Source organism: Saimiri boliviensis, chromosome 6 (genome assembly GCF_048565385.1).
Source record: "Saimiri boliviensis isolate mSaiBol1 chromosome 6, mSaiBol1.pri, whole genome shotgun sequence".
Classification (NCBI taxonomy): Eukaryota; Metazoa; Chordata; class Mammalia; order Primates; family Cebidae; genus Saimiri; species Saimiri boliviensis.
In genome coordinates, this window is record NC_133454.1 from 84,565,029 (window position 1) to 84,586,379 (window position 21,351).

The window sequence follows — 21,351 nt, forward strand, 5'->3', positions numbered from 1 at the left end:
TGGAGGGGGCTGCAGGACGGGCTGTGGGGTGTCTGGGCTTTCACCTCGGGTAGTGGGCAGCAGGTGAACTGTCCTGGACCGGCAGGCACAGGGCATCTCCACAAACAGAGCTCCTCGGCGCAAGGCCGCTGTGCAAACGGCTTCCAGAGGGGCTGCCCTCGTCCTGATGGATGGGCAGGAAGGCGTGTGCGTGCGTGCGTGCGTGCGTGCGTGCGTGTGCGCGCGCGCGTTGGTGTGGAGCAGGCTCGTCGGAGGCTGCAATGAGAGGTGGCTTGTTATTCTGGGAGGGGGCGCCGCAAAGGGCTTCCCTCTGGGTGAGCCTTCTGGAGGTTGCTGTCCCGTTCAGAGCGCCAGTCTCAGTGGTACCACTGCTGGAGATCCCGCGGGGGTCCGAGTCTGCCCACTGTGGGGCCCGTCGTCTGCATCTCCCCTGGACTCTCCGCTTTGATTTGGAGGCGCTGTTTCAACGGCTGTCAGTCTCTCAAAGGGTAAATTCGGTTCCAGTCATTTCTTCAGTGGGCCCTTATTCCTAATCCTCCCTCTCCTTTCAGCTGCTGGGCACCTCTTCCCGGAGGCGAGCTCCCTGCTTGGGGCGGTCACGGTGCCATGGCGTACCTTGAGCGGAGAGGCCTGCTTCGGTGGCAACCTGAGCTGAGTCCAACACTGGGGTGGCGTGTGTGGCCCTTGGGGAACAGTCCCTAAATCAGGGTAGGGCAGCAGGTGATCACAAGGAGATGGGTTTGTCCAGGGGTCTGGCCTTCGAGGACTGGATGAAGCACCTGCATCTACGTTCAGGTGAAGCTGGAGAACTCAGTCCCTACGGATGGCAGGAGCTGACTCTGAGCAAGAGCCTTGGGCTCTGTACCTATCATTAAATGTCCTTGGGACTAGGAACGTGCAGAGGAGGGGTGTGTGTGTGTGTATGTGTGTGTGTGTGTGTGTGTGTGTGTGTGTGTGTGTTTTCCTGGGCTATTGAAATAACAACCTTGCCCTGGGAAAGAAAACCCCAGCTCTCTCAGTACCTAAGGGGGCAGTGAGTCCTCCTTCTTCAGCCATATTGGGCAGAAAACCTTCCTGGTAGACTAGACCCATAGGATGTGGCTAAGGCCCTTCAACCTCAAGAGAAACCTCAACACACTCAGGCCTGGACATCTCTGCCTGTGCTGTCAAGCTTCCAAACCATTTACATTCATGAATGCCTTCAAACTTGAAGACACCCCACTGGGGCGATTAGGTCTAGAGAGTGTCCAGTTACTTGCTTGAGGTTACACAGAAACAAGCAGCACAGGAAACCTGGCCTATAGCCTTTCTGCCACACTAACTTCTTGAGAAGGGCCCCAAAAGACACAAGGAACTCTAGGAGGCACTCTAGAGAGCCCCCTGAACAAACACAGAACTGTGTGGATCTTGGAGATTTAAATTCCTGTGAAGAACAAAGGCAAGGCGGACTACAGGAGGGGCAACTGAATTCCCCACCCCCAGCTGTACATGTTGTTCTAGGCCCTGGGGAAGGGTGGATGGAGAGATATTTCATGGGGAGGTGTGAAAAAATGGAAAGACTTGAAAATGGGGCCTGAAACCTGAGGAGGCTTGGGGACTCCTAGTTAGGAAGTGCCTTTAGAAAAGCTACGGAAAATGGCGGGGAGGGGAGCCCAAGACATCCTCTAAACGGTCCTGGATAGATGGGAAGAAAGATCTAGCTGGTGGGCATGGTAGGAAAGAAAGCAGGTATTCAGAGCGCAGAAGCTCTGTGCAGGAATAGGCACCGTGCTTTTGCCTTTAGCTCCAGGTGTGAACATGCCAAAAACTTAGCTGAAGCTGGCTTGGTCCCCCTCACTAGAAGGTGAGGAAAGACCAGGTACCTCAGTGACTGAAAAAAATCTGTGACAGTGACCCCAGCTGGGGATTGACTCGTTGTACCTAATGGCGGGATCATTTTTCTTGCTACAGAGAGCCATCAAAGGCTCCCAGAAGTTCTCCCACTTCCTGGCTCTCAGTCTTGATCCTATGCCAGATGGGCAACCTCCAGGCAGCACCATTCAGGTGAGACAGCTTGGAGCCAGGGGCTCCTCCACTCCCACTGCCCCTGGGACCAGACAGTTCTGTGACTCTGAAGTCATGCGTGCCTCATGGTTAACCAGTGCCCATAGGTGGACCCTGACCTCATGCCCTATCCCCTGAGAGTCACAGTGACCACATCCCCAGGGGAAGAAACAGAGACCAGGAAGCCTGGCTGCTTATCCTGGGAAGGGGCAGACAGGGACTCACAGCCTGTTTGCTTCTCCTCCACAGGTCAGCCCTGTAGCTAGCAGTTCAGACTGGCCACTCTCAGTGAGGAGGAAGCGCGCCTCCCACTGGCTGCACTGGTGCAGGACTATGTACAGATGGAAACCAGTGAGCTGGAGCAGGAGCAGGAGACAGAGGACTCCAGGTGAGGCTCCCCAAGCACCCGGCACAAGGCCTCCTCTCCCGTAGCATACCAAGAAGGCAGATCCCAAGAGGTAGGAGAGAACACACTGGCAAGGGGTCCAGCAAGCTGATTTTTTTCAGGAGGACTTGGGGCCCAGCCTTTCTCAGGCTTCAGGGGAGACAGAGGTCCCAGTGCAGCTGGGAGGACTATGGTTAGACCCAATAAAAACCTCCATTTCTGAAAGCTGTTAGAAAGTGAAATAGGAGGTATGGAATCGCTCACTGTGGGAATTGCTCTTGCAGTACTGGGAGACCCCCCAGCATTGGATGGGTTAAGACTGGTTAGGGCGAAGCCAGAGATAGACCTAGTATGTATCAGGAGATTTTAGAAATTTGGCTCCATCTCATTAATCTGCATATGACATTCTTTCACACCTGCAAGGAGCCTTCATTTCACATTTGCAAGGTGGAGGTGAGGCCCTTGCAGCGGATGGGGACAAGTAGAGCAGTGTCTGGGTAGGTTTGAACCTTTAGATGTGTGGCATCTGCAGAGATGTGCATGTTGTCAGGAAGCCAGGGAGAGCACCCTTCCCCAGATCCACATCCCTGCGCACCTTGAGCCTGAGCAGAGACCAGCCTCTGGCCTGGTCCCAGCACTACCTGGGAAGAGGCATGTGTTGCACTTGCATTCACTTTGAGAGCCCCTCTGTAAAGTATGAAGGACTGAACAGCATGTGGAATGCCAGAAAAAGTCACCCCTCCCCACCTAGCCCTTTCCATGTTGCCCTGGCCCACTGCACTTCTCAGCTCTCCTAATGGAGGATGTGTGAGCTCCTCTCCTGCCTGCCCCTCCTGCTCCCACTTGACATGCCCCCTGCCTGATTCAGCCTTCTGAGTGACTGCTCACAGGGACAACCCCTGGTGTATGGTACTATCTAGCATGTTCTTTCCCTGTAGCCTGACAGCCCCAGATCTAAGCAGTGTGGTCATCTGAGCACTTGCAGAACAACTCACATGTTCTCTGGCATTGACTTCACAGCTGAAATGCCTGGCAAGAAAAGGGACATAGCCAGTGGCTTGCAGAGGGACCACCCCCAATGTGGTGTACCAGGATAACATCTGAACCCCATTCAGTTCTTCTGATTTTCTTTCTTGCTTCTTGGGGTCTTGCTATATTGCCTAGGCTGGGCTTGATTCTCCATTTTGGCCTCCCCACTGTGTGGTTCCTCTCTGATTGCTCTTTAGGCTGGTATTGGAGACTTTGCTTGTGTTATAGAATATCAGGGACTTCAGCGTGGGATAAGAGAGAGTGGCATTCACAGTAAGAAAAGATATTAGAGAGTGTGAGGGCAGCTCCTGAGTACTGGTAGGCACATCTCTCATTTCTGGTCATCTGTCTAATGTAACTATATCTAAAAGGCCCTGAGCCATGGTGGTCACTGCTCTGGCCCACATCCCAGTCTTGAGGCTATTCTTAGACTTAGAAGTAAAGTTAGCCCAGGGTGACTCAATCCCAAACTTGGCAGATGGTTCCTGTGAACCAGCTCAAACAGCAACAACTGGTGTGCTGAGGAGCAGCTAAGCATTTCTGAAAGAGGATGCCACAACCTTTTTTTTCTGGGCTTCTTCATATAACTAACACTTTGGGGACTTTTGATTTTCTCATGGAAGTGTGTTTGATGCCTGTCCTTGGGGTATAGCTTCTAGAGACTCCCTATATGCCACACAGTGGGCCTGGGAGTAATTCTCACTTTCACTGTAATTCTTCCAGCCTTTGTCATTAACCCTTTGCAGGCATTGAATAAACTTTAATTTCTGGATGAGAATAGCAGGATTTCAGCATATGCCCGATAGGCAGGAACCAGGAATCTCACTGGGTTCTGGGTTTTCTGTAACATTCTTTAGAAGACTCCTAGCAAAGGTTGGCATGCTAATTTTCTCCAGTGACCCCTGTGATCCTCTTTTTTTCTTTTTTTTTTTGATAATTTTGTTTAGGAGAAACACTTAATTGGTTAAGTGATGCAACTCAGACATTAGTTCTTTTTATGAAGGTCCCAGGGGTTAGACTTCTTTTCTTTGGCCTCTCCTAACCTTAGAGAGTCATGATCCTTTTTTTTACGTTGCTATCATGGTCCTATGGGGCAGGCTTCTACAACCAGTCTCTCTGACAGGTCTTCTTGTGTTTCTCCACTTTGCATCAGTATCACTGTCCAGAAGATAGCCTGCAATGTTGTCATCTGTGTAATCCATCAATTGGCAGGCCGTTGGATGACAGTACAGGGACCTTCAGACCTAAGCAGTTGGACACTCTAGGAAGAAAGTGACTGGCATCAGTGAAACAGGGGATGGGCCTATATGCTGAGTCCCCTTGGATGTAAGTCACGCTGTGTGTTAGTTGATGGGAAAGGAGTGGGCAAAGCTAACTTTTCTCTGTGGTGCTGAGTTCATCTATCTAAATTTAAAACACAGATCATTAAAAATTGAAATTCAAGATGTGTTAAAGACTTAAACATTAGACCTGAAGCTATAAAAATGCTAGAAGAAAACCTAGAGAAAACTTTTCTGGACATTGGTCTAGGCAGATAATTCAAGACTAAGCCCTAAAAGCACAAGCAATAAAAGAAAAAAAGACAAATGGAACTTAAGTAAACAAAAAAGCTTCTGTACAGCAGAAAAAATAATCAGCAGAGTGAATGGACAATCTGTAAAAATGAGAGAAAATATTTGTAAACTCATCTGATGGGAAAAATAGAATTTATGAGGAACTCAAAACAACTCAATAACAACTACAACTCATTAAATAGTGAGCAGAGTACCAGGAATAGACATTTTTCAAAAGAAGAACATATTCTATGTACACATAAAAATTAAAATATAAAAAATACAAAAATTTAAAAAGACATGCAAATGGCCAACAAGCATATGAAAAAATGCCAAACATCATTAATCATCAGAGAAATACAAGTTAAGATTACAATGAGACATCATACCAGTCATAATGACTATTATTAAAAAGGAAAAAAAAATAACAGATGTTAGCAAGGATGTGGAGAAAAGGGAATACTTGTACACTATTGGTGGGAATATAAATTAGTACAACCTCTATGGAAAACTGCATGGAGATTTCTCAAAGAACTAAAAATAGAACTACCATTTGATCTAGCAATCCAAAAACTTGGTATCCACCCAAGAGAAAAGAAATCATTATATCAAAAAAATAAATGCATGTGTAAGTTTATCACAGTAATATTCACAAGAGCAAAGATGTGATATCAAACTAAGTATCCATCAACAGATGACTGGATAAAGAAAATGCAATAAATATACACAGTAAAATACTATTCATCCATAAAAAAGATACTATTCAGCCAAAAAAAAAAAAAAAAATCATGTCCCTTGCAGCAACATAGATTATCTTAAGTGAAACAACTCAGAAACAGAAAGTCAAACACTGCATATTCTTACTTATAAGTGGGAGCTAAATAATATGTATACATGGACATAGAGTATGGAGTAATAGATATCGGAGACTCAGAAGGGTGGGAGAGGGGTGAGGGATGATCAATTACTTAATAAGTGTAATGTACACTATTTGAATGATAATTATATTGAAAGCCCAGACTTCACCACTATGCAATATATCCATGTAACAAAATTTCACTTATACCCCTTAAATTTATACAAATTAAAAAAATGGGTCTTTCAAACTGTGGAACATGATCCTTGATTACACTATTCATACTCTTCTGCCAGGCTATAGTGAAACTGAGCTTGCCGCTTCTTTTGATTTGTAAGGCAAGCATTATGCTATACATTGGAAAACTTTCCACAGAAAATAGGCATATTACATTTTTTTAAATGTTGCAAAGTATCTTCTTGATCTGAAAGCTGTATAAGTTCATTCTGGTTCCTTCTATGTATCCTACCTTTTTAAAAACAAAGTTTTAATTTTGGAATAATTTTAGAATCACAGCAAATTACTACAGAGTTCCTGTGTACTGTTCACATACTTTGGCCTAGTGTTAACATCTTACATAATCAAGTTACATTAGTCAAAACTAGGGGATTAGTGTTGGCATGTTTCTAAACTCTGGACATTATTCAAATTTCATTAGTTTGTTTTGCTAATGTCTACTTTCTGCATCAAATCCAGTCCAGGATACCACATTTCATTGGAAACTAACGTCTTTTTAGTATCCTTTTGTCTGTGACAGTTTCTCACGTTTTCCTTGTTTTAGTTTCTCTTTTTTTTTAAAGTGTCCTTGAGAGTTTTGAAGAGTTCTGGCCAGGTATTTTGTACAATGTCTCTTAATTTGGATTAGCCTAATAACATTTTTCTCATGTTTATTTTGGGGTTTTGGGATTTGGGGAAGACTACCACAGAAATGAGGTGTCCTTTTTATCAGATCACATTAGTGTACATGCAATCAACATGACACCATTAGTGATGTTCACCTTGATCTTGGTTAAAGTAGTGTCTGCTGGGTCTCTCCACTGTGAAATTGTTTTTTTTTTCCCTTTTCATGTTATATTCTTTGGAAAAGAGTCAAGCCCACCCAAAAGCAGAGGAGGGTAATTAAAATCCATCCCTTAGAAGAACTTAACTCTGGACGTCATTCTAATTTCATTAGTTTGTTTGTTTTGCTAATGTCTTCTTTCTGTATCAAATCCAGTCCAGGATACCACATTGCATTGGAAACTAACATGTCTTTTTAGTCTCCTTTTGTCTGTGACTGGATAAAGGAAATGCAATAAATATACACAGTGAAATACTATTCAGCCATAAAAAAGATGACAGTACAGGGACTTCAGACCTAAGCAGTTGGACACTCCAGGAAGATGGCATTTACATATATTATTTGTAATTATTCTGTAAGAATTTTTTATTTATTAAATCATTTCTCTATGCCAGTATGGGTTCATTTGTTTTATAATTTAAGTTATGATCCAGTACTACATTGCTTATTTTACTACTCAAATGGATCTAGCTTTGGCCATTGGGAGCTTTTTTAGGTTAAGACCTGGTGCCCTTTGGACATGTCTGTATTTTCCTGAGTACTTCCTTGCTTTCTGGCACTACAAGATGCTCCAGGCTCATGCTGTATTCCCTGCACTGGCCCTGTAATCAACTATTTCTTCAAGAGCTTGTTTTTCATTTTTGGATGTTATATGCTCATTGCTTTTAAGGTGTTATTGTTGACCCTCTCAGCATACATTTTAGGGAATATATATATATATATATATATATATATATATATATGTATGTATGTATATTGATGGGCTGATGCACACATATTGGTAATTCTATCTATCATCTATCTATCTACCTACCTATCTATCTATCTATCTATCTAATCGTAAACTAAACATAATTTCATACTAATGTCTTCAGTTTTAATCCAGTAGCACAGGATTCATTGTAGCTTTCCCCACTTGCTTACTTGTAACTTCTTTCTCTGACATTGAGAAACCTAGCTACCATTATCTACCATTTATTTGCTTATTTGTTCAACCCCTAATATAACTGTAAAGCACTTTCAGAATTGTTAACCTATTTGTAACCATTTTAACGATTGTAACCTATTTGTAATAAGTTTCTCCTCTATGAAAGACTTTTGAATTAGAGCACAGTGTTAATGTACAATTATTCATTAAAATTTCCAAAGTTACTCAGGTCAGTTTTTTCCCCACCCACTTCAGTGAGCTTATGTTATCAATTTGTAACAGAGTTAGATTCATTTTTCACTGTCTGTGGTTTAATCTAGGATCCTTCAACATCCTAGTTGATTTTTAAAAACTTGCATACGTTCAAGTTCACACTTTGTGATATGCAGTTCTAAGGGTTTTGATATATGCATAATCATATATTTACCAACCCAGGGTGGTGTAATAGTCTAAAATTCTCTTGTGTGTCCCTTTTGCAGTTAAACATTCTACACTTCCCCAACCCATGGAAACAACTGTTTTGTTTTCTATCTCTATAGATTTGCCTTTTCCATAATGTCATATGAATGGAGTCATACAGTATGTAGTCTTTTGGGTCTGGCTTCCTTCACTTAGCAAAATGCATTGAAGATTCACATTCTTACATGTATCAGTAGCTCATTCCTTTTTATTGACAAATAGTACTCTATTGTGTGGATATATGACAGTTTGCTTATCCAATCACCTTTTGAAGTAAATATTCATTGCTTTCAATTTTGGACAATTGTGAGTAAACATACCAAAATATTTTAATATAGTTTTTTTTACATAAACATGATTTTTCAATTAGGCAGTCACTAATCTACTTTCTGGAACTTTCATATAAATAGAATTATATAATGTGTGGCCATTTGTGCCTGGATTCTTTTACTTTGCATTATGTTTTCAAGGTTTGTCCGTATTGTAGAATGTATTAGTACTTCTGTCCTTTTTAAGGCTGAATAATATTTAATTATATAGCAATATCACATTTTGTATATCCATTTATCAGTTGATGGACATTTGAGATGTTTCCAGTTTTTGGCTAGTGTGACTATGAGAATAATGCACTTATACATGAACATTCATGTATAAGTTTTTGTGTGAACATGTTTTTGGTTCTCTTGGGCATATACCTAGAAATGGGATTGCTGGTGTCATAAGTCTATACTTAACTTTCTAAGAAACTGCCAACCTGTTTTCCAAAGTATGATTTTGTGCAAATCTTTTTTATATTATGTCCTGATCCACAAGATGCAACGACAGCTTTCATTTGATGGAATAATTGTGAAATACATGTACTTTGTTTAGTGTTGACTATGTGCTGGTTACTGTTGTAAACAGTTGACTGATGATTTTGATCCTCACAACAATCTGTGAGGAAATTAAAACAAGTAAGGTTAAATAATTTGTTACAAGTCATAAACTAGTAAGTAGTAAAGATGAGCTTTAAAATCCAGGTAATTTGGCTCCAGGCTCCATTTTCTTAAGTAGTATTTCTACTGCTTCTAGTTAGTGAGTGTGTGAAGACCTAGCATGGGGGCTGGAATACAGTAGGTGCCCTAACATGTTAGGAGGTTTTAGGCTTGCTCTTTCTTACACTTTCTCCTTCCCTTTCAGTCAGTTCAATTTCTGATGGCTGATTCTCCCCATTCCTTCCCTTTCTAAGGTGGAGGGTAGATCTCAGGTAGAGCAGCTGATCACCAGCAGATGGCAACAAAGACTGTCCAGATAAAAGCTAAGAGCTCTTCACAGGATGAGTTAGTGTGTCTGTAAAAAAGAAAACTGAAATAGAACTCATGGAAATGTTTCTCACTTCTGAATAACCAGATTCACAGGAAGCTAAGTAAAATCCTCAGGCTTTATTGATGTTGAAATCCCTTGAAAACATTTGCTGAAATCCAGAGTGATATTGAAAAGAACTGACTGAGGATAGTGAACATCCTCATTGTGTTTATAAACTCAGGAGCAAAGGCCTTCATTATGATATTAACAGTGGGATTTTTTATATGTATCTTTTTTCATGATAAGAATGAACTCTTCATTCTAGTTTTCTGAGAGTTTGTATTAAGAAGATTCTTAAGTTATATCAAATGCTTTTTAAAAATCTATTTAGATGATCATATGGTATTTCTCTTTTTATTCTGTTATTGTGGTGAATACATTAATTTTTGGAGGTAAAACCAATGTTATATTCCTTAAATAAACACCATTTGGTCATGATCATCATTTTTTCCAAATTGATGATTTCTATTTACTTTTCTTGATGTTTAGGATTACTACAGCTGTATTTAATGACATATATTTGTTTGTACTTTGCCTTCCTGGTGATGTCCTTATAACTTTTTGCGGGATTCTACTAGTTTCATTAGATACATTGGGAAAAGTTTTTCTTTTTTCTCTGAAAAAGTTTCTGTTTGATTAGTTATATTTCTTCCTTCTTGGAGCTTCCTTTGTGAGAGGGATTTAAGTTACATATTCAGATATAGGACTATTCAGATTTTCCATTTCCTCTTGTGTAAATTTTGGTAGCTTGTCTTCTATAAGAAACTTACACATTTTATCAAAATTGTCAAAATTATTGGCACAAAATATTCACTTACTATCTTTTAATGTCTTTAGAATCTCTAGTGGTATATCACTTTTTATTCTGGATACAGATAATATGTATTTTCTCTCTTTTATCTTGCTCAGTCTTGCTAGGGGATTGTGAATAGTATTAATCTTTTCACAGAACCAGCTTTTGGCTTTGTTGATTTTCTCTGTACTATTTCATTAATTTCTATTGTTATTATTTTATTATTCTCCTTTTTTGGATTTAATTTATTTCCTTTTTTCTAGTTTCTTGAGATGGCAGCTGAGGTAACTGATTCTCAACCTTTCATTTTTTCAAATATATATATTTAAAGCTATAATAAGTTTTTAAAAAAAATGGTTTTTAACTACAGGTCACGAATTTTGATGTGATATTTTAATTTGCAATTGAAAAAATATTTTCTTTGTGATTGTTTCTTCGATACATGGCTTATTTAGGTATATACTGCTAAATTTCTAAATATTTTTCTATTATTGATCTTAAATTTATTTTCAACATGGTTAGATAAATACTCAGTGATTCCAATTCTTGGAAATTTATTGAGAATTGCTTTATGATTAGCATATGATCTATTTTGGTAAATATTCCATGTATCCTTCAAAGATTGTGTATTCTGGAGTTGTTGCATGTAACCTTGTATATAGGCCGAATGGGTCAAGATGCTTAATTGTGTTGTTAAAATCTCATATACACTGTATTTTTTGACTGCTTTTTCTATCAGCTACTGAGAGATATAAATTATACAGTTATATAAATTTGTCAAGTTCTCCTTTGAGTTCTTTATTTATGTTGTATATATTTTGAAACTATGCTATTAGGTGTATTTAAAATTTAGGATTTTTTTTTCTCACTGTTGACTTGATCTACTTTCAGATCTTGAAATGTCCTTTATCACTAGTAATGCTATATATATTAAAGTCTGCTTATCTGATACTATATAGCTACACTATGTGTATTATGTTAGTGTTTTTATAGTATATCTTTTCCCATTTTGTAACTTTCATATTTACAAACAGCATATAGTTAGCATTTTTTTTAGATAGCCTGACCATTTTCATTTTTAATTGAAGTGCAATCCTTATACATTAAGTATAATTTCTGATATAGTTGAGTTTGTCTTCTACCTTCTGTTTGTTTTGCTTTTGTCTCATCTGGTCTGTTTCTTTCTTTCTTTTTTTTTTTTTTTACTTTAAATTCTGGGATACATGTGCAGAATATGCAGGTTTGTTACTTAGGTATACATGTGCTGTGGTGGTTTGCTGTACCCATCAACATGTCATCTACATTAGTTATTTCTCCTAATGCTATGCCTCCCCTAGCCCCCCACCTCCTAACAGACCCCAGTGTGTGATATTCCCCTCCCTGTGTCCATGTGTTCTCATTGTTCAGCTCCCACTTACAAGTGAGAACATGTGGTGTTGGTTTTCTGTTCTTGTGTTAGTTTGCTGAGAATGATGGTTTCCAGCTTCATCCATGAACTCATCCTTTTTTCTTTTTTTTTTACAGCTGCGTAGTATTCCATGACATGTAAATGTGCCACATTTTCTTTATCCTGTCTATCATTGATGGGCATTTGGGTAGGTTCCAAGTCTTTGTTATTGTGAACAATGCTGCAATAAACATATTTGTGCATATGTCTTTATAGTAGAATGATTTGTAATCCTTTAGGTATATATCCAGTAATGGGATTGCTGCATCATATGGTATTTCTGTTTCAAGATCCTTGAGGAATCGGCCACACTGTCTTCCACAGTGATTTAACTGCTTTACACTCCTACCGAAAGTGTAAAAGCATTCCTATTTCTCCACATCTTTTCCAGCATCTGTTGTTTCTTGATGTTTTAATGATTGCCGTTCTAACTGGCATGAGATGATATCTCACTGTGGTTTTGATTTGCATTTCTGTAATGACCAGTGATGGTGAACTTTTTTTCATATATTTTTTGGCTGCATAAATGTCTTCTTTTGAAAAGTGTCTCTTTATATCCTTCACCCACTTTTTGCTGGGGTTTTTTTCTTGTAAATGTGTTTAAATTCTTTATAGATAAATGTGTTTAAGTTCTTTATAGCCCTTTGTCAGATGGATAGATTGGAAAATTTTTCTTCCATTTTGTAGGTTGCCTGTTCACTCTGATGATATTTTCTTTTGCTGTTCGTAAGTTCTTTACCTTAATTAGATCCCTTCTGTCACTTTTGGCTTTTGTTTCCATTGCTTTTGGTGTTTTAGTCATGAAGTCTTTGCCCATACCTATGTCCTGAATGGTGTTGCCTAGGTTTTCTTCTAGGGTTTTTGTGGTGTTAGGTCTTATGTTTAAATCTTTAGTCCATCTTGAGCTAATTTTTGTATAAGATGTAAGGAGGGGTCCAATTTCAGTTTTCTGTGTATGGCTAACCAGTTTTCCCAATACCTTATTAAATAAAAAATCCATTCCCCATTGCTTGTTTTTACCAGGTTTGTCAAGATCAGATGGTTGTAGATGTGTGGTGTTATTTGTGAGGCCTCTGTTCTGTTTCATTGGTCTATATATCTGTTTTGGTAACAATACCATAGTATTTTCATTACTGTAGCCTTGTAGTATAGTTTGAAGTCAGGTAGTGTGAAGCCTCCAGCTTTGTTCTTTTTGCTTAGGATTGTCTTGGCTATACGGGCTCTTTTTTGGTTCCATATGAAATTTAAAGTAGTTTTTTCTAATTCTGTGAAGAAAGCCTATAGAGCTTGATGGGGATAGCACTGAATCTATAAATCACTTTAGATCTTTCTGTGAAAGTATTTTTTTAGATGTGATTAACTTCTATTATCAGTTGACTGTGTAAAAGAGACTTATTTTCCATTAGCTGGTGGGCTTGATTCAAGTACGGCCATTCTTTGATATCCATGGAAAATTAGTTCTGGGACCCCCACTGAATATTAAAATCCATAAATGCTCAATTCCCTGATATAAAATGGCATGTTGTTTGCATATAACCTATGCATATAATCCCATAGAACAACAGGTATATTAATATTTATATTTAAATAATCTCTAGATTACTTATAATGTCTAATACAATGTAAATGCTATGTAAATAGTTGTTATACTCTATTGTGTAGGGAATAATGACAGGGAAGAAGTCTGTACATGTTCAGTAGAGCTGCAATATTTTTCCCAAATATTTTCAGTCTGCTGTTGGTTGAATTGATAGATATGGAACCCATGGACATGAAGGGCTGACTATAGTTGAAAGGCTTTAAAAGCAGAACTGAAGTTTCCCTGAAGAAGAAGAAATTTCACCTGTGAACTTTGTTTTAGTACTTGCCCGAGACTTTCCAGCTTTCTCTTCCTAATGGCCTGTTCTATGGACTTTGGATTTGCTAGGGCAGCCCTCACAATTCAGCAAGTCAATTTCTTTACTATAAAGTAAATCTCTTTATACCTATATATATGGATATATCCATTTATATCTATATATACATATAGACTTATACACATATACATATATATGTATGACAGAACCCATAGAATAAAATATTCTAAAATTATCTAAATAAAATAATATATATGCATATATGGTTTAATTTTATTTATTCTACTGGTTTTGTTTCTCTGGTGGAATCCTACCTGATACAATTACTATACCAGATTATATCATTATCTCTTTTCTTTCACATCAGGCAGTAAATACCATTAAAGCAGAAATGCTGTCTTGTTCATCTTTGTATTTCTAGTACTTGGAATATACTTATACTATATGCTCTAGCTGACCTTCTGGAAAAAAAGGAATATAATATATGCTCAAAAAGGTAGTGAATAATAAATTAGTTTCTACTGAGATTGAAGAATATAAGTGGCCTAATATGAAAATCCTCAATGCAGCTATGGGGGACCTTGCTTAGTGCACTATAGGATTGGAGAAGGAATGGGCTAAGAACCTGCTAGAGGCTTCTAGTACTTTGGAATATCAGATAGTAACAATTCACTCCTTAGAGAAATCATTCATTTGGCATGTCACTAGAATATCCATTAATTTTTTATGGTTGTCACAAATATTGAAAAAAGGTAAGCTGATTCTAGGAGTTAGTAATTTCTGTATTAAAAATGAAGGTTCAACAAAACACTACTTGTGTAGTTCAGTGGCAATAAACTTTGATACTTAGAGGAGATGTAAAATGTTAATGTATCAAGTGGCCCATAATTGCATGTTCTAGGAGTCTGATTCCATTTTTAAATTTCAGTGAGAACATGAAAATAGTATTTCAACTGATTCAGCACAAAAGATTACAATTACCTAATATGATAATTGCAAAAGAATGAATCAGAATCTTGGCTTCTGTTAAGGAACAGACATAACTTTGTAGGTATTCCAAAAGGAAAGCCAGAAAAAAATCTGATGAGAACAGAGAATGACATAAATATTTTTTTAATGCTAAAGACTGAACTATAAAAATCCCTCTTGAATTGTGCCCCAAACCTATGTGTTCCAAAAAAAGTTTGAAGGCTTACTCCATCTGCACCATCTGAGTACTTGTAAAGACATATATCCCCAGGCTCCATCCTATGCCAACTGAATCACCAGGGGTCAGGTCCGAGTATTAAATATTTACCAGGTGATTCTGATGCACAACCGCTTTTGGGAAATAGCACTAAACTGTCAGTCCTTAAGTCACATCCTTCCTTTCCTTCATCTCATTGGTTAAGGTCAACTTCCTGTGAGCTAAGGAAGCTCTCTGTGGTTTCTTTTACCTACTGGCAAAATTTCTGCAGTTCCTTTTGTTTACTAACTCCCTTAATATGGCATTTAATCAGAGTATATTAGTTTATGGAACCATGAAATTGGGATTGGAAAATAGTAGAGAAGAAGCAACACAACATTTAATTTCTTCAAGTATTGGATCTTTAGATCCTGCTTTGCTACATTAGCTCAAGCGTTCTCTCACATAGAACAACTGGCATATCAATATTCAAATGCAAATCTGAATGTAACCCACATCACTAGCAAGAAAGATCCTAGCATGTAGTTAGTTTCATGGGAAGATGTCATAGCTCACTTGGATTGAACAACAGCTAAGGATTTTCCAACTAATAAGCTTGATAAAATAAAGTTCCCGACCTAATGCTTTCGAAAGAAGTTTAATTAACAGTACCACCTTAGGCTTAGAACAAAGGTCTAGTCCTCAGGATCCAAAGTTCAAATGCCAGTTGTACTATTAAATGTGATTTTAGGAAATTTGCTTCACTTTTTCACATCTATATTTTCTGATTAGTAAAATGAAGATACAGTATGTCATATTGAAACAATAACAATAGCTAATAGCCACTAGGTGCTATGCTAAATGAAGGCAAGTGGGAAAACAAAATGAATTGTTTCTCATCCATTGAAGAAATGTTAGCAAGGTGTGGTGCCTCATGCCTGTAACCCCAGTGCTTTGGGAGGCTGAGGCAGGAGATTGTTTGAGGCCAGGAGTCCGAGACCAGCCTGGTCAACATAGTAAGACCCCTGTCTTTACTCTCTCTCTCTCTCTCTCTGTGTGTGTGTGTGTATATATATATATATAAAAATATATATAAATATATATATATATATATTTAACCTGATTTGGTGATCAGCACTTGTAGTTCCAGCTACTTGGGAGGTTGAGGAGGGAGAAAGTATTGGATCATCTGAGGCTGCTGCACTCCAGCCTGGGTGACAGAGCAAGATGCAAGACCTTGTCTCTTAAATAAATGAATAAATAAAAAGAAATGTTTGTGATCATGCAACTACCACAGCTTTCAGTCATTGTAGGGATTAGACTGACGATTACATCCATAGGAAAAAATGTATAGTTCTGGTAAAATGTTTTTTTCACAATCAGGAAAAAGGAAAACAATAAAATGTGAATATCCTTGTTTTAAAAAGTCAATAATATCATTATATTGAGATCTATCTATCTGAATTGAAGAAGGTATCTTTTGGCTGTGGCAGATTGTATTTTTCCAGTAGTGGCTGCAGTAATATTTCCCATCCTGTATGCTTTTTGAGAACCTCGACAAATTCCCATCAAGAGACATATATTCTCTTCTCTTAAACTTGCATAGACCTTAGTGATTAGCTCAATTAATGCACTATGAGACTTCTGAGGCTAGGACGCTAAAGACAGTAAAGCTTCTACCTAGCTCTGTCTTTCAGAATTCTTTCCCTTGGAATCCAAGTATCATTTCATGAGGAAGCCCAAGCCATATCGAGAGACTGGTTCAGAAGGAAACCAAGGCTCCTAGCCCTCCACTCCAGCTGGCCTCCCAACTGATCACCAGGACCAACCAGTTGAATGAGCCATCTTGGAAGTGAATTTTCTGGCTCTTAGACAACCCAGATACAAGCCTTCCGCACCAAGCCCTGCTCAAATTGCAGATTTCTGAGCCAAATGAAAATGAATGATTGCTTTTGTTTTGTACCACTAAGTTGCAGAGTGGTATGTTATGTAGCAAAAGATTACCATAACATTGCCTAATTTTCTAGAACATGTATACATTCATACCACATGTCAGCATTTCTTTAATTACTGCATGGGGTGTTAGGATGGAGTAACTGGGCATCCAATTCAACTGCAGAATGTTATTCAGAGGAATGCTAGGATTCCTGGTTGAAATTTATATAGTGAGTATGTTAATATTTTTGTGCAGCTATAACAAACTATCACAGACTGGGTAACTTTAAAACAATAGGAATTTATTTCTCACAGTTCTGCAGGTTGAAAAGTCCGAGATCAAGGCACTTGCATATTTGGTGTTTGGTGAGGGTTGCTCTCTGCTTCCAAGATGACACCTTGTTGTTGCATCTTTCAGATGGGACAAACTGTGTCCTCACATGATGGAAGGGAGCAAGGGAGGAAGGGAGGAAGGGATAAACTTGTGCTCTTAAGCCAGCTCTTTTATAAGGCATGAATCCATTTATGAGGGCAGAGCCCTCCTGGCCTAATCAGTTCCTAAAGATCCTATCTCTTAATATCTGCACTGGGGATTTAGTTTCACTATAAATTTTGGAGGGAACATAAACATTCAAACCTTAGCAATGGGTACATTTGCTTAAGTTTGAAAAATATATGTAGATGGCTGTTCATTACAGTACTAATTTTTTTTTTTTTTTTTTTTTTTGAGACGGAGTTTCGCTCTTGTTACCCAGGCTGGAGTGCAATGGCGCGATCTCGGCTCACTGCAACCTCCGCCTCCTGGGTTCAAGCAATTCTCCTGCCTCAGCCTCCTGAGTACAGGCATGTGCCATCAGGCCCAGCTAATTTTTTGTATTTTTAGTAGAGATGGGGTTTCACCATGTTGACCAGGATGGTCTCGATCTCTCAACCTCGTGATCCACCCGCCTCGGCCTCCCAAAGTGCTGGGATTACAGGCTTGAGCCACTGCGCCCGGCCTACAGTACTATTTTTAATATCAAGAAAGACAAAGAAAGAAGGAAATGAAAAAGAAAACAATCTAAGTGATCACTAATAGGTAAAAAAGATATGATATATCTATATAAGGAATGCTATACAGGCACTAAAAAGAAGACAAAAATGTAAATATACTGACCTACATTTTATGGGGAAAAATGCAAAATGATGTGTGTAGGAAGATCCCACTTGTAAAATATATAATAGATATTTCATTTATGTAGTTGTATAAGGAGAAATATTTCTGGAAGGAGATGAGTAATGATATTTCTGGGGTATGGGAATGTGGAATTAAATTGGGACATAGGAACTTATATTTCCTTTTCTATATTATCTGCATTTTTCAATTTCTTAATTTGAGTATAGGTTTTATAATAAAAATGCTTTTCAAGTGCACCAAAATAGTACAGATTACCTATAAAGTGTAAGAATTAACTTTTTGCGTATTCTATAAAAAGGAAAAAGATATCCTAAGGGACATCTGGAAATACTAGATATGCATTTGCCCTCTCTGGAGGATCATATTTGTACATGACAGCCATCTCACATAGAGCTACTCACTCCAATGCGTTTGATGCCAGGCAGCCTTGAATTTAGTGTGGGATAGTAAAACTCTTTAAGAAAAAGTAAGCAATTTGATCAAGGCCATTCTACCATAAGAATCTGAAGTACTTTAGGTGAGGTGGCTCATGCCTGTAATCCCAGCAGTTTGGGAGGCTAAGGTGAAAGGATCACTTGAGGCCAGGAGTTTGAAACCAGCCTGGGAAACATGGTGAGACCTCGTCTCTAAAAATATATATTAAAAAAATTAGCCAGGCATGGTGGCACATGCCTGTAGTCCCAGCTACTTCAGAGGTTGAAGTGGAGTATTGCTTGAACCCAGAAGGTTGAGGCTACAGTGAGCTATGATCGCACCACTGTACTCCAGCATGGGTGACAGAGTGAGACCCTGACTGAAAAACAAATAGACAAAAGAATCTGAAGAACCATAAACAAAAGAATAAAAAACTTTAATGTTTAACTTTTTCACAATAATGCTAAGTGTTCCACAGACAACATGGTTACTTGCCTCATTCCTAAAATAAAATACATTATCATAGTAACTGGGACAACCCTGTATGTTAATAGAGAGGAACGGTGTTGGATATGGCCCCACAGTCATTTACTTTACCCAACATTTTATGATTCTCATATCAGTCCACTGGTACATTGCTGGAGGTAAGGGTAAAAGTATTCTGATTTTCTAAACACATGTGAGCTAAGTGTTAGGTTAAGTGGCCAGGGTGGAGACAGGTGGTGGGAAAAAGCAGTAATAGAGAATAAAATTTGCCTCATTGCATTTTTAAGTCAGATGGAAATACCACTGATAATTAATTATTTGTAATATTATCAAAGCAAGCATCTCAGTATAAATTTGATGTTGTCATATTATTATATTATGTTTCATAATAGGAAAGTTTCAATTTGAGATTAATCACTGTGAAGAAACTTTCATGAAAAATAAAAGACAAAAAGGGAACATGCTAACAATTATCCCCAAACCCATAAGCAGTGAAACAGACAGAAAGCCACAGTCTTCAATTAGCCTTATTAAATCTCAAGGTATTAAACTTTCAGTGCATCAGTCTTCCTGCTTCTTCCATTTGAGCTCCAAGAGCTTGCATTTGCATGGTTGACAAGCCTGTGTTGACCCCTCTGTGCCACATATTTTGCCTGACATTAAGGACAGGGAGGTAAAGAATGCTGTCCTTGCCCTCTGAGAGCTTTAACTCATGTCATTGTGTGGTTCATATCACATCATGTTATGGCTTGTTGTATATATGTCTTACAGAAAGGCCTGAGTCTTACTCATATTTGTTCACTGTCTCTACCACAGTTATCAGTTGTAATCACAGCAAAAGGTTTAAATGCTGATATGGTTTAGATTCATATCCCTGCCCAAATATCATGTTGAATTGTAATACCCATTGTTGGTGGTAGGACCTGGTGGAAGGTGATTAGATCATTGGATCATGGGGGCAGTTCCTCATGAATGGTTTAACACCATTTGCCTTGGTACTGTTGTCATGACAGTGAGTGAGTTCTTATGAGATTTAGTTGTTTAAAAGCCTGTAGCACCTCCTCCCTGTCTCTCTTGCTCCTGCTCTTACCATGTGAGATACCTCTGTTCCCTTTTGCTTTCTGCCGTAATTGGAAGCTTCCTAAGGCCTCCCCAGAAGCAGAAGCTGCTATGCTTCCTGTACAGCCTTCAGGAAGAACTGTGAGATAATTAAGCCTCTTTTCTTTATACATTACCAAGTTTCAGGTAATAAATAGCAAGGCAAAAATGGACTAATACAAATAGTAATTTTCTTTCCAAAATATGGTCAGGGAATTAAAAAAAATGAGAGTAGATAAAAAAGAATCAGAATTATTGGACAGAAGAAGGCACTAATGTTTTCTCATTGCCTGCCATGTGCCAAACTTTGTGTTAGGGGTTTTTCATGTGTTCCCTTGTTGAATCCTTACTGCAATCCTGTGAGGCAGAAGGGAAACTAAGACTTGTAGAAGCCTTACAGAAGTCTAACATCGTCATTTCTGCCCATCCATTCTCCCCATTGCAGCTAGGTTGTTTGATCTGATCACTGATTTAACAGCTATCCATGGTTCCCCATTACCCTGAGAATAAAGTTCAAAATGCTCCACTGACTTTTAAGGAGCAATGGGACCTGGTGCTTTCCTGTATCTCCAGCCTAATTTCTTGCCTTGCTTTCTCTTGCTCTCTTCTCTGTAGACACAGCATTTCCTTCAGTTTCTTGAGCACATTATGCTCTCTTTCGTATCCTGGCCTTCCCACAGGCTGTTTTCTCCAGTTGAAATGCTTTTCCTTCCTGTCTTCTCAATAATGTTGAATGAATGAATAAAGGGATATTGGAGAGAGTCATGATAGGAGCTTGTTTGGAGGGAAAACTAGGAGTGGATAAAGGGATTAGGGAGTTAATCATAGACCTATGATAATAGATGGATTTTTTAAAGGTTTAAGCTGGTCAAAAGATGACCAGATCTTGGTTTCTTCTCTTCATTAGCTCCTTCTCCTCCTTCAAGCCTCAGCATTGATGCCACTTCCTCTAGAACGCTTCTCTCACCCCCAAGGTAGTTAAATCCCCTTGTTGTATGCCTCACACCTCTATGCATTTCCTGTCTGTAATGCTTATCACAACAGATTAAAGCTGCTTGAGGACAGGGCCTTGTCTTTCTTGTTGGCTTCTCTGTCCTTAGCACAGAGTAGTTGTTCTAAATATATTTGTTCATTTGAATTGCAAGCAGTTACTCAGAAACACATAGTTGGTTTGTGTTTCTCATTGGTTTTGGTGTTTTATTTTTTGGACCATTAGTTTCATGCAGTGTTATCAGTGGCTAGCAATTTTAGAAATTCCCATTCTTTCAGAGTCAGTGCAACTGGTTGGGGAGTGAGGCTACTCTCACATGCAAAAAGACAGTC

The 21,351-nt window shown here is 38.8% G+C and overlaps 1 protein-coding gene across 2 annotated transcripts in view; it reads left to right on the plus strand.

The window, feature by feature from the left end:
• The first annotated feature begins 177 nt into the window (after positions 1-177).
• CALCB (calcitonin related polypeptide beta) overlaps positions 178-21,351 on the plus strand; it is a 165,105-nt gene continuing 143,931 nt past the window's right edge. Inside the window, exons 1-2 of one of the 2 annotated variants that reach the window (XM_074401134.1) lie at positions 178-488; positions 2,293-2,431. In XM_074401134.1, coding sequence (XP_074257235.1) covers positions 2,385-2,431 — 47 coding nt within the window. In that variant the 5' untranslated portion in view covers positions 178-488; positions 2,293-2,384. The remainder of the gene's footprint in view (positions 489-2,292; positions 2,432-21,351) is intronic. The other variant, XM_039471026.2, reaches the window with a different exon arrangement.